Source organism: Drosophila eugracilis, unplaced genomic scaffold (assembly GCF_018153835.1).
Source record: "Drosophila eugracilis isolate 14026-0451.02 unplaced genomic scaffold, ASM1815383v1 contig_513, whole genome shotgun sequence".
Taxonomy (NCBI): domain Eukaryota; kingdom Metazoa; phylum Arthropoda; class Insecta; order Diptera; family Drosophilidae; genus Drosophila; species Drosophila eugracilis.
Window position 1 is genome coordinate 383,899 of NW_024573387.1, and position 13,205 is coordinate 397,103.

Here is a 13,205-nt window from a genome sequence, read left to right on the forward strand (position 1 = left end):
CTCTCAATGAGAGGTAAAGGGGATTTTGTGTAAGTTTAATGAGTAAGTTTAACAAAGCTAAAATTATCCAAAAACACCAAAGTATCTTTAATCATTATACTTAAAATAGTAGAGAACGTTTAGAAAAACCCTTAAGAATTCATTTCTCCACTGAAGACTTCTCCACTTTCCCGGCCAATCAGAGTCGAGTCCAGAGTCTGCAACCCAATGCTTTGAGTTCTGTGAGGCGCCACAACAAAAATGTTGAAATCATTGCAAAGTGACAGAATAAATAACACAGTAAATAAATTTGAGCAGGCGCCGTCGAGGGAGAGACACGGACAGGACTCGCAGGATGCCAGGACATAAGCCACAGTAGCTCCTGACTGGTCTTCTTTGCTCTAGTACAATATGTCCTGGTCTGGTCACAAATTTATGCGACATCCAAGTGCGGTGCAAGCTGCGTTTGACTGCTCCTCCAGCAGCCAGGACAGCCAGCTGTCCAATGCATTATCCTTGTCAAGTGAGCGGGTAACAAGTTCGCTTTTTCAAGGAGCGTATCAAGGTCTCCCTGAGCTGGGCTCCGCCTGGCAAAATATGAGAGTCCTTAGAGGTCAGAAACTAATACTGACTGTAAGTAAAACAAAAGAAAAGCAAAACTAAACTAGATTTAATAGGTCTCAAGCAATTTTAGATAAGGAGTTAAATGGAAAGATCTAATGAAAGATTTCTTTATTCTCCATTTACCTAGTTAATCACAGTTCTTCCAAAGCTAAATATGAAAGCTATGTATATTGTACAGAAACTGTTGGTACAAAAAGATTATGAAGATATATCTTGTGATTTAGGTTAAGAGTACTTTTGGCTTAAATTGAAACCATGATGGGAGCTTTCTTTTCTTTCGAAGAAGAAAGCCTGCTTAAAATTCTTGGTAAAGCTCAAGATTTGTCTTCCGAGTTTCTGCATCTTGACCGGTTTATTAGTCACCGCAGCCACACCCATCGAAAAGGCAATGGCAATCATTACCGTACTGATCTCCAGGAGAAATAACTTAAAGCTATACTTAAGATCGGTATTGTATGTGACCATTATGATGACGTCCGCGAAGATGGTCTCAATGGTAAACCAGATTCCAAACATGGAAATTTCGCCTATTAAGAAGGCGACGATAGTCTCCAGGACAGACTTGCCCCAAGGAGGCACCTTGTTCCAGCGGCTGGGTATCACCTCGCAGTGGCACAGCAGATCCATCACCGACAGATAGAATATCTGGCTGCCCAAGATGGGGGTGCCCTCGAAAACAACCGGATCCAGCTGTACAAAGAGCGCGGTATGCAGCACGAGGTGCACGAAGCAGGCCAATAAAATGGGAAATGGATGAGTCATTTCTGTTGAAGGGAATTAACTCTGATATCGTTGATGTGTTGAAGATAACGCAAAAACTTACCTTGAGACTACTCAATAAACTACAAATTTAATGTTATACAAATTTTGGAATCAATCGAAATTACTAAATTGAACTTCTACATAGAATTTGTCTTAACTTAAAAAGCTTGCTGTGTCAGGGATATATTTTTAAAGACGTTTTTGAAAGTTTAAACGTTGACTTCTTACTGAACATGTGATAGTTTAACTTTAAAAGATGCATTAAAAATCTTTTTAAATAAAAAAAATAGTGTCCCACGGAACATTGATAATAATACTCTCTTTGTAACGTGTGATCTGTAAATCGTTTTGGAAGGAGGAGGGAGACCTTGTTCATTGTTCCGCCTCTGTAAGCCAACCGAAATCGAGGTGTACTCGTCTGGCTTAAGCCTCTTTAGCACTGAATGTTTAATTCTGCTAGCTGAAAAATGCATAAATACCGTTTTAATTAGAAAATTAGCTGGAAATATGCAGCTCACGTTAATCGCATGACGTCGTCGTCGTCGTTGTCGTGGCCCTGGTTGTTATTGTTGCCGCATGGAAACGGGGCTGACTGGCAAATGAAAATTCAGATGGAGAGGCACCAAACTCATGCAATATCCAGGAGATGCGACAACAACTGACTGCATGCCAGTGTCCTCGGCAATATCATCCTTGGCCCCATCCCCCGGCCCCCTTTTCCTGACACTCGAAATCATTGCCACTCCGGCTTTGGCTTTTACTAGAATACGGATTCAGATCCGGATCCGGATCCTGGTTTGGGCCATGGAGGAGTAGTTCTGCTGTTTGTTGCGACAAATGCCGTTATAATTATTTATACCGTAAGCACATTTTATGGTGTCGCAATTTTAAAATGCAATTAGAAGCGCGCCAGCTTCCTCTCCCACCTACCTTTCTCGACTCTTTGGAAGCCCAGCAGAATACCAAACACAGCGAAAAAGGAATCGGAAATGTAATAAAGGGGCAAATGTAATGTAATCGCAGCGTAATTCTTAATGGAGTTTTGTCATTTCACCGAAAAAAGGCTGCGAGTGTTCCACAGGCGTTTCCAGGTGATGCTTGTTTGGGTTACATTTCCCTACCCCCAACTCATCCACCTGAGAGCCAGCTTATTAGGTTTTCCTTTCCTTATTGAACAGCCGCCACCGATGATGATAGCAATATGGAAACTCATCTCTGGCCATGCCGAGGCGGAGCGAATCGAATGAGGAGAGCACAACAGCTGCGGAAACTCAAATATATTGGGAATATTACAAAATATGAGTGGCTTGAACATCCGGTAAATTTTGTATTTACCTCTATTTCCCACAATTTCCAATATAGTTGCTTGTGAGGCTTAGCAAAGCCAGTTTTTTCAGCCGATTTGCATACTATTAGGCTCCTTTTTATTTTTTTCCTCTATTTTTATTGAAAAACATAAGGGACTGCCTCCATACATATGTATGTACATACATATGTGCGTATGTATATATGTATGTACATATACTGATGAGACTTTTAATAATAGTCCGTTCCCATGAACTCGATAACTTAAAGCACATTCACTCATAACGGATTTATCGAAAGCCTATCGAAATATAATACTATTAAAATTTATTTTACATAATATAAACCAATTTGCTAAGTAAATCAAATAAATTTATACTTAATATTCCAACCTCTAAGTAAATTAAACTCTTTGAGCAAGACCGGGTCCGACTGCAGTATTTATCGACTGCGGTCGTAAACCATTTGCAGCAATTATCTGCTCCAAGTTCGCCCGACGCCTTGGGGGAAATATGCGGCAAATTAATATGGCCCAGGACATCTGCAGGACTCCTCGGATCCCATTTGCCCGGGAATGGTGGTGGGTGGTGGCACAACCCTTGCTGGCCTCCGCTGCCAATGAGTTTTTAAGCGCAAGTTTCGCTTAATTTATAACGAGGATTACAATAAACAAACTAATCTACGGCAATAAACACTAAAAATCCTCCGAAAAGTGCCCGTAGATGCTGTGCCTTATGGCTGGGGTGGACTCAGGGGAAGAGGAAGGGCAACAGGAGATGAGATTTCGCCACTATCACGGGTTGCGAGTCCTCCTGGGCATTGGAGTTGCCTTGTCGATTTTATAAGTTAAATCGCAGCAATCCTTTGGCCTTTTAAATATGCCATTTCCGTTGGGAGATTATTTTTCGATATCGTATGATTCGAGATGTTTACGAGTGTCCAGTGTCCACGGGATTCGGCCGATGGCCAGATAGGCATCGTCAACCCTAGTGCCACCACCTCGCAGGACCAGCACTCCGGCGATGGAGAAGGGTTTAATGTGCGTGCCTCATCCGCTCGATCCCTTTTTCTATTAACAATAAATTTGTACGATTTTTATTTTGACCGCAACGAGTTTGGTCAAGATGTGTGGACAGAAGATGTGTCGAAGGAAGATGGTGTAGGTACAAGTTTAAGGAGTAGAACCATTGAATGGTTATAAGTTTTCATTCTTAAGTTAGACTTTCCATTACCCACACCAAACCTCTTGAGTTACAATTGTAAGCCCTTTGTCCCAGGCATTCTAATTACTTTGCACTGAGCAAAGGAAAATGAAGAGCTGAAGCGGTTGGAGCAGCGGCAATGCTATCTCTTCATTCCATCATAGATACTAGACCCATGACCAATGGACCATGGACAGGGGGAATGTGGGACAGACAGAACAAATCGGTAAACGGGATGCGCGTGATGCCCAAAAGGATGCCATTAAGGACAACGGTTACAATCGTTAGTGAAGCCATTAGTTTGCAGCGCCAATATGCGAAAATCACATACACATTCGGCCCACATCCCACCCACTAGGGCCACCCGAAAAACAATGTTGCAGAGTAAGTGTATAATTGCAAGTGGCACAGCTTTCGGAAAAAGCGAGATATAACATGTAATAACTTTGGCCGGAGACCCACAGCTCCGAAATGTCCATCTTCTACTAATGTGTCCTGGCTGGGATTGGATGCGAGACTGGGCGAGTCACGAAGTTGCCAACGACAATGGCCCGGCCAGCGAAACAATAACAATAAAACAGGGCCAAGACCAGGACGGCCAACCAATGTACGAGCAACTGAAAATAATTTCAGGGATATTATCGCCACCGTCGGCAGATGTCCCAAGTGCGATATGAGCCGAGCCCAGTGGACCCGAGCTGACCAGGATCTCAGCCGGACATCAACATAATGTCTACTTTACAATGTGGATAAACTTGCAAAGAAAACGAAATCACATCCATATCGAGAGCCTGGGAGGAGGACCCACCTGAAGTGGACTTAGGGATGGCACAAGCTAAAAGCTCTTAAATATAGTATAAACAATTTTTGATAACTATATCTTAATGGTTAAGTTATAAACGTGAAATGTAAATATTTATTTTTTATTATACAGAGTTTAAGCAGCTAACTTAGCATAAGTTACATGCGATTTTTATTTATAAATATATTTCTGAGAGTTACATTAATGAAATAATTAAATAAATGTGTTACATTATCCAAGTATGAAATGCAAAATAGATCAATCACTAATTAATACCTTATTATTTATGTCTTCGATATTTATCTAAATCAAGCACATCCCTAACTGGAACCATCCAATTGTCTGATGGGCAGATGGGCAGCCACCCCCTTTGGAGCACTCGCTGGCCACTCGCACGCCACGATGCAATAAGTTACCACTGGCTCGGCCATTACGACGTCGTGGCAAATGGTGGCCGGTGGCCGGCGGAGCGACCTGGCACAGCCGGAGACAAATCCGAAATCCATACTCGTAAACAAATGCAACTAATCGCCGTTCATGTTGAACGTGTTCACGGCTAGGCAAACGTGAAATTGTGGTCAGCCACAGTTTCTAGTCCTGTTCCGATCCCGATTCCGATTCCTGCTCCTGCTCAGCATCTATGTACATCCACCTCCGCCTCGAGTTGCAGCTTTCATTTTGTGTGGGCTTATGGCTCTGATTTCGATGGCAGCTTGGACTGAAACTGAAATAAACGAACATGTGGATGAGCTTATGGACCAAATGAATTACGACTTGTAGGGTAACACTTTTCTTAGACTATCGTTACCACAGAATCACTTGTGTCTAATAATTTTGAACCTTTAATTATTGAAAAAATTATACTTCATTTTATGCTTAAGTAAAACTTGTTTGTGTTTACCCTTTAACTTACAAGTATTTTAGGATGTTTCGATGCTCAACAGGTTTTTTACAGATTTTTGTTAAAACTATAACGTACTTCTAGGGCTGGGATCGACTCAGTAAATTGCAGAAAAATGTATAAAGTTGGCACTGATGGTTGAAAGGTTGTTAGTTCCCAGTCACTGAGTTAACTATTTAAGGTTTTGGAACCAAAAATGAGGGATATTCGTAAGAGATCTCACCCTAAAGGATAATCCTAACACAAATCTTAGAGTAACACGTTGGTTGGATCCGCTGCCAAATGTATCTTAACCACAAACTATCGACTTTTAATTACTTATCGAGAACTTGAGTGATGCCTGACTTCAGTATATTGGCTAATGTACATATATACTATACGATATACTATATAGAGATAAAATAAATATAAGAAGTTAAAATGTTTGTGCTCCCTCACAAAACATATCAATATAATTCATTTTAAGTAATACAGAAAATTAGAAATACAGAAAGTTGTGACAGTAAGACAAATCACATTTCCAAAAACTTCACAATGTAAATACAAATGGGTTTCTTTGTAATCTAGTGGCCTTTTAAATATCTTTTATTAAGAAACTAAACTAGACGATTTGAACTTAAGACATAAGGCTTATTCGCAGCTAAGCTGAGCTACAGAGCACATCGCACGAAAGGGTCCTATAAAATATTTTAAAAAATCGAATTTTTTGTGTTTTTTGTTCTACAAAGTTTGAAAATGTCGGTTTACGAAAACAGTGGAAAAACTCGCTGTGTTGCGGCAACCAGAGATATGGATGATGGTGTCCAGAAAGACGAGCATTTCGATGATGGCTACGATGAGCATTTCTTTGGCGACGACGAGGATCGCGCACGACTGGAAAGTCTGAATGAATTCGAGCGGGAGCTCATTCTTTATGAGCGATCTGTGCGCAGGGAAGACCTCCGGCGCAAGTTCAACATCCGCTGTAAACTAGCCAAGAACGAAAAGCTACCCCAAATAGAAGAAGATCCCAGCGTGAAGAAACGCTCACAGGCCAGGCGACAGAACCTGGATCATCAGCGAGCTGGTGACAAGAAAGCCCATGCCTTCGGCCGCTTGATGGCCAGGCGGAATAACAAGCTGGCCAATAACAGTAAGGGGACCGAGGAGTACGTTAAGCAGAATAAGGGCAAAGAGCCACTGAAGCTTAACAAGGTGAAGCTGAGGGCAGCAGAGATCTACTCCGACGACTCTTCAAGTAGCAGTGAGGAGGAGAGTGGGGCCACAGCGGAGCCGGAGAAGCCACCTGAAGTTGAACCACGAGTGACCCTGCGGGAAGATCTAAGCCGAGCCATCCTAACACGAAGCATGCTGGAAGATTTTCTGGATAAACCAATTTTTGAGAAGACTGTGGTCGGTGCCTTTGTCCGAGTGACTGCTGGTCCTTCGTATAGTATTCACCAGGTTGTTGGTCTTCACAAGGATTCGAGGGACTACCAGCTGGGCAAGAGGCGTACCAATCTGATCCTGGCTCTGAAGCATGCCTCCGAAAGGCGTTATTTCCAGATGGACGTGGTTTCCAATCAGCCGATCACAGAAAAGGAGTTCGCAGTATGGATGGCAATCAATAAGCTCGTTGATAAAGGCCTTCCAACTCTCGCCGAGATCGCCAATAAGCAGTTGGAAATACAGAACGCCTCCGAGTACTCCTTCACCGAAGATGATGTGGAGAAGCTGATTCAAAGAAAGAGGGAGGCTGGGCAGATGCATAGAGCCGCGCACAGGAAGGTGGTTCTATTGATGGAGCGGGATATGGCTGTGGACAGGAATGATCTAGAGAAGGTACAGGAGTTGGAGAAACAAATCAAGCAGATTGACGAACGGCGCAAAACGAAGGACAAGGCTGCAAGTGAGCATCGGCCCCACGTGATCAGTTTGCCGCATGTTGCCCACGTGCCCACCATTTACAGACCCAGCTCGATTCTGCCTTCCGGCAGCAAAAGATCCTTCGCGGAACGAGCCGCCAAGTCGGGGGGACTCGACCTGGAGCAGTATATGAGACGGAAGTATAAGAAAAGCGCCGTTGTCAGTCACAGCCGCGTGGAAAATAGTGATTCGGCGGAGCGTGCTTCCACCGCTCCCACTGCTCTCACTGCTCCCACTGAAGTTCTTAAAGATCTCGACAAGGGCGGGCAAAAGGTGGATGATGCAGAATCGGACGAGGAGGAGGAGGTAGATTTATTTAAGTTAACGGACTTTAAAATTGAGATAGATACCTCCCGACTAGGTGAGTGATAGTTGCTTACTGTTACTGTGGAGAAACTAAAATCTTTGTTTTACAGTTCCTCTCAATCAAATCTTTCCGCCTGAAATGCTTGGAAAGTTTTAAAAAGGGATCATTGTCCCTATTATAGATGCTGTCATGCTGACTGCTATGCAACAGATTAGCCAACTCCCAACACAGCCACCTCTTATACTTGTTCGATGTTATATAAACACGATTGGAGCTTCAAAGAGAATAAAATGATTTGGTGATGAAGTCGAACTGAAAGTGGAGGAAGGAGCTCTACCATCGCCACCACAACTTGGCAACTTTGGGAGTAGAATCATGGCGGTTAGGAACCGTCTTGGTTTACCGCCCACAGAGGCCAAGCTGTGATGGTGATGGTAGATTTACTTAAGCCACAGTTAACACTGGACTCATCACCATTCGGTGCTCCTCAAAAAGCTTGTCTATCTTAATTCTAGTTTGGAAATTTAAGGGTGGCAAGTTTCGCTTTTTGTTTGATATCTATTATCAGAATGTGTCTTCTTCGTTTAATTATCCTATATTTGTGGTTCTTCTTTTGAGTAACAATAAAAATTAGAATATCCATCTTAATTTTTAACGAGGGGTGAGATGTGTTTAAAATGTGAAAGTCGTTGCAACTCAAAAAATGTTTCCACATGGAAATGCAGATTGTTGATCTAATTAATCATCCACACCTCACTTGTTCCAAGTTCCTGGCTCTAATGCCGCACTAAGAGCAGTGATTGGTCAACCTCGGACTGTGATGGTACGACTAAGTCATTAATAATACAAATAGAAACTCATTCGTAGTCCGGGCATCAAGTGGAATTGGAATCATCTGCGGGGCGGACGCTGGGTCATAATTGAAGATGAGCCCGCAGCCACAAAGGTGACAAAGGGCGCTCGACTGGCAATAAAATAAATGCCATTTACTGATGAGTCATCAACATAATTTTTACGATTCGCCCTATTCGATGAATAAACAAATAAACCAACTGGAACTGGCTACGAAAACGAATCCTGAATTCGGGAGACTAGTTTGAGCGTGTCACGCAAGCATTTCGCATGCATTGACTTTTTATGGCAGCCAACGAGCCAACCAGCCAACGGGCCATCGGGCAACGGATGAAAACGAACCTTGGAAGCCACAAGGACTCCAATCGACAAATAATGCAAAATCATTTAGTGGAACTCCTAGACCCAACACTTCTCCCAGCCCCGCCAGAGTCATAAAATCCCGCACCGAATGAAATTCTCATCAAGTCGCAAGTTGGCACAATTTCACTTTGCCGCTAAGCAACTGAATGCGGTCCAAAATGAGCTGGGCTGAGAGAAGGACCTTTGTCCTGGACATCGGTGATGAGCGATTTTCTGTAGAAAATAGTTGTGTTTTTAGTAAAAATATATAATTTTAAAAATATTTTTACCTTTGATTAGTAAGCTTTAGAAGTTATCTACAAAAATCTTTAAGCGCAGTTTATCTTCCACACTTTGACACTATCAGCTATTGAGGAAAGGTTAAAAACCGAATAGATTTTGCTTGTAAATACAGGACTGATAAATATATAAATCTTCGATTCGAACCATGCATAAGTTCACTATGTCAAGAAGGAAAGTTTTTGTCTGTAAATAAATTGAGAAATGAAAAAATAAAGTATATAAATAACGCAGATCTAAAATAGGACAAACCAAACAAAAACAGTCCAGTTGTACTAGCTAACCAGTCAGCACTGCTGGTCACTGCCACCAACTCAGCCGCCCACCTCAGCGCCCACCCACAGATCCCACTCCCCCGGCAATCGCGCGTGACTAACGTAATCAGCTCACGTAACGCCTGAACGAGATGAGATGAAATCAGCATACATACACTCAGGGCTGCGACTGCATAAACGTCGAATTTATACGAAAATGAAGAGGCCCGAACCGTTGGACCAGCTGTGGGGCATCATTCACGACCATGTCCTGGCATCGTCCTGGCCATCGGAGCCGTTTTGCAGATCTTTGACACGCGATAGAATCCCCACTTGCCGGCCTCGCTATGTGTTCATTGGTTAATTTGCAAACAAATGTCGGCCCAAATCTGGTTTCCATAAATCGAACAATGAGGCACATTTTGTTATAGGAAGAGGGATAAAGTCAGGGCTCGTACTTAGGTAGGGTATCAAATAATGCGATCTTTAACCGAGCTTAGCCTGATTTTTGCTTTCGGAAGGAGCCTTTGTTTAGGTTCAATGAAGCTTTCGATAAACCAATTATTTAAAGTCAATCTGAATATGCAAAACTATGTAGTTCGCTTTCTCTATTGCTCTTTTAGAGATGTTAAAGGTAAGCAATCCCATCTCTCCGAGCTATCTGCAATATTATCAAAAGTATTAGGCGGCGCAGTACAGTAGATAGAAATATAAATATGCCAGCAGTATTAGAACCGCCATAAAAGTCAAGCTGCTGTCGCAGGGCCATAGGGTCATTCGGTGGATTCCATTTAAATGTAAAACCCATCATTAGTAGTGCGAGCAAGTGACCCCGGGCATAAAAACGTAGAGAAAGGCTAACAAAAATCGAATGAGCCCGAGACCAGGGCCCAAACATCACGCATAAGTTTCATTTTATTTTGATTTTTACGACTGCACCACGGGCTGTGACACTCTGCAGCAGCAGTCCCACCTGGATCACTTGCTAAATAACCAACGGACAACGGACATTGGGCAACAGGAATCATGGGTGGAAAAAATGGGAGGACACGATGGTGGTTGGGGCTGGCTGACCCACCCCCGGTCATGATGTGTCCATGAGAACTAAAGCAGGGAAAATGCCTATTTACGAGCTTGCATGCTGCCGGACACATGGTAATCATATATTTTGGTCATATCTGTGGACCATAAAACCAGTGTCCTTATGTGCCTGTCAATGAGTTGTTTCATGACATTTATTTCGCCTGTTCCATCCCTGTTTCGGCCCTCTCCGAGAGCCCTGCGTGCAGATGGAAAATATTTTAGTGTCCATTTAATGTCCAATCTAAGATGAGCTCGTAACTTTTGATCGAATAAACGAGCTATCGCGCCCACCCCTCCTTGTGGGTCATAGTTGATGCCAAGGCAGTGGGAGGAAGGAAGGGTTCCGTTTTCGAACTGGGCACGCAACCTGAGTCTGCGGGTCTCTGGGGATAAGTCTCTAATTTTCTTGCCACGGCCCACAGCCGGCCCATCTGACTGATAAGCAGAAGTTATTTGCCAGGTATTTGCTTATTTTATTAGAGGATATACACTCTCTTCACTTTCTCCAAAAGGCCCTGCCCTGATTGCCAGAGCCTCCTCAAGTCATAAATATTTAATTAAAATCAAAATTAGTTTTTCAACAGCCGAGAACAACTTGAGGTCGACCGCGCGATTCCGTCAAGCCGAGGCTTCGGAAAATATCAAGACCGAATGTAAAGCGGGCGCAAAGCACCTGGCTTGTTAAAAATTAAAATCGCACATGCTCCCGCCCTCGAACAACCGTGGCCAGCCTCCCCAGCTATTTCCGCAGCTTTTGCGGTTTTGAGCGGCGATTTAAGCGACGGGCACACGCAATCCACACCGCTTGCATAACTTTCGACCTCCCCGAACGGCGGACCCGTAAAGTAGATTTGCATGCGACGCCCTAGAGACCCGAAGAGAAAGTGGTTTTCCACACCTGGCTGGCTTGCTGGTTGGATCTGGATTTGGATTTGGCTTGTGACCAATTGAATCGAGCAGAAACCACTTGCGAGAGCCCACTGATGCGGTGACAGGACCTGTAGTTTGGGGAAACGCCATTTGGAAACATAAACATACATTTCAAAAAAGGTATATTTCGAGTTTAGATATAGTTACATAAAGGACCATGAAAAGGATTCTTAGCTAAAGGTTCTTACCTTTTTCAAATTACTAAATCCGATGTTCTAATAGGTATCGGAATCTTAAATGAGTGAAGGTTTTGCGGATCTGTTAACTTTCTGGACCTAGCTGAGGATTTCTCCCTTTACTTTTTCAATAAATATGATTCCATTGTGCTTCAGTACATTTTAAATCTCTATTGAAGTTTTGAATTCCTTATGAAGTCCTAGTCCTACTGAAAACTTAATACCTAAGCACAGACGCCAAATGGCTTTGCCTCTTAAGCTTAATTCATCAATTATTGATTTATATTAGAATCCCATTCCTAGAATAGTTGGAAACTAGTGGGAAACTATCCTAACTAATCATACCTATATCAAATTATCGGTTCAAACAAGATTTCCTTGCAATCTTAATCTGTTTCCCATAAATGATCATAGATGCATCAGATTTCCATAGGGAAATTGAGTGTTTCCAGAGTTGCCAACTATTTTTATATTATTTCATGCCTAATAGCACTTCCGATTTTCCTATTCGAGATGTTGAAAGTTTACCGAGCGTGGCATTTTGCAGAACGTAATCCCTTCTATTAGAGTTTACTGAGTTGGTTTGTCATTTCCACAAAATTGACTTTGTCTCGCTTTCCGCTCCATTCGAACTTCGAACTCCATCCCCGCACTCAGTCAGGGCGAACCGATTCCAAAAAGTGATTAAATTTAACTGGCCAACGAGTTAAACTCTGAAATCAGGAATTATATGCAATGCGAAGGACAATTGCCAGTGGAGGACATAAAACAAAACAGTGACAAAGATGCGGGGAGTCCAGGCGGCTGGAGAAGCCGGTTCCAGCGACAGGATGCGGAAAGAATGGGGAAATGAGGAAATGGGGAAATGGAAGTGGAACTGGGACTGAAGTCCTGCAAGGACATGCGGCTGCTGACTGCGACTACTCAAAATCTGTGCGTCTGCACGCATTACAAACGAATTACGAGACTCGTTGGGCAATTGCAGTTCATTGTTATTTAATATGTCGCCCAGTCGATGGCAGGATGAGCGGAGGGAGCAGGAGGATCAGCAGCAGGAGTAGCAGGAACAGCAAGAGCACCAGGAGCCGAAACGACAACGAGAACATGGCTGGGAAATTATACTTTATGCCGCCAGGACACTGGATTGCAGGATACGGAGCCGAGCTGAAGCAGACGGCATGACACTGATTGCGATATAAACGATTGTCAACGTATCCAAGTGGATTATTACCTCATGCCAATTATCATATCAACGATACACAGGCCCAGGACCTGTAAAATGGCCAGGCAGGCGCACACACCGAGCTCAGCTCTCGAAAACGCAGGACAAGCCAGGACATGGCACATTGGCTGACAAGTGGCGGGCGGCAAAGGGCCGAGCCAATGAACAGCCCAAAACACCCACCGCCCGCCCACACACTTGACGAGGCGTTGATGGTGTCGGCATCTGGCAGCTCGTCCTTCTGCCACTCCCACTGCTC

The 13,205-nt window shown here is 43.3% G+C and overlaps 2 protein-coding genes across 2 annotated transcripts; one reads left to right on the forward strand and one right to left on the reverse strand.

Moving 5' to 3' along the window:
* Window positions 1-694: 694 nt before the first annotated feature.
* Window positions 695-1,538, reverse strand: LOC108114793. Its single transcript, XM_017225905.2, has 2 exons — window positions 1,427-1,538; window positions 695-1,367 (listed from the first exon to the last, which is right to left on the reverse strand). The coding sequence occupies exon 2, from the start codon at window positions 1,363-1,365 to the stop codon at window positions 829-831; it is 537 nt and encodes a 178-aa protein (XP_017081394.2). The 5' UTR covers window positions 1,366-1,367; window positions 1,427-1,538; the 3' UTR covers window positions 695-828.
* A 4,826-nt stretch (window positions 1,539-6,364) lies between these two features.
* On the forward strand, window positions 6,365-8,152 carry LOC108114759 (RNA polymerase-associated protein RTF1 homolog). Its single transcript, XM_017225872.2, has 2 exons — window positions 6,365-7,841; window positions 7,897-8,152. The coding sequence occupies exons 1-2, from the start codon at window positions 6,365-6,367 to the stop codon at window positions 7,941-7,943; spliced, it is 1,524 nt and encodes a 507-aa protein (XP_017081361.2). The 3' UTR covers window positions 7,944-8,152.
* The last annotated feature ends 5,053 nt before the right edge of the window (window positions 8,153-13,205 follow it).

Bases quoted from the DNA above. Each gene is read 5' to 3' on its own strand.
- LOC108114793 (XM_017225905.2), bottom strand. From the start codon at position 1,365: ATGACTCATCCATTTCCCATTTTATTGGCCTGCTTCGTGCACCTCGTG.
- LOC108114759 (XM_017225872.2), top strand. From the start codon at position 6,365: ATGGATGATGGTGTCCAGAAAGACGAGCATTTCGATGATGGCTACGAT. The intron at 7,842-7,896 runs GTGAGTGATAGT...TTTGTTTTACAG, and splicing joins GATAGATACCTCCCGACTAG to TTCCTCTCAATCAAATCTTT.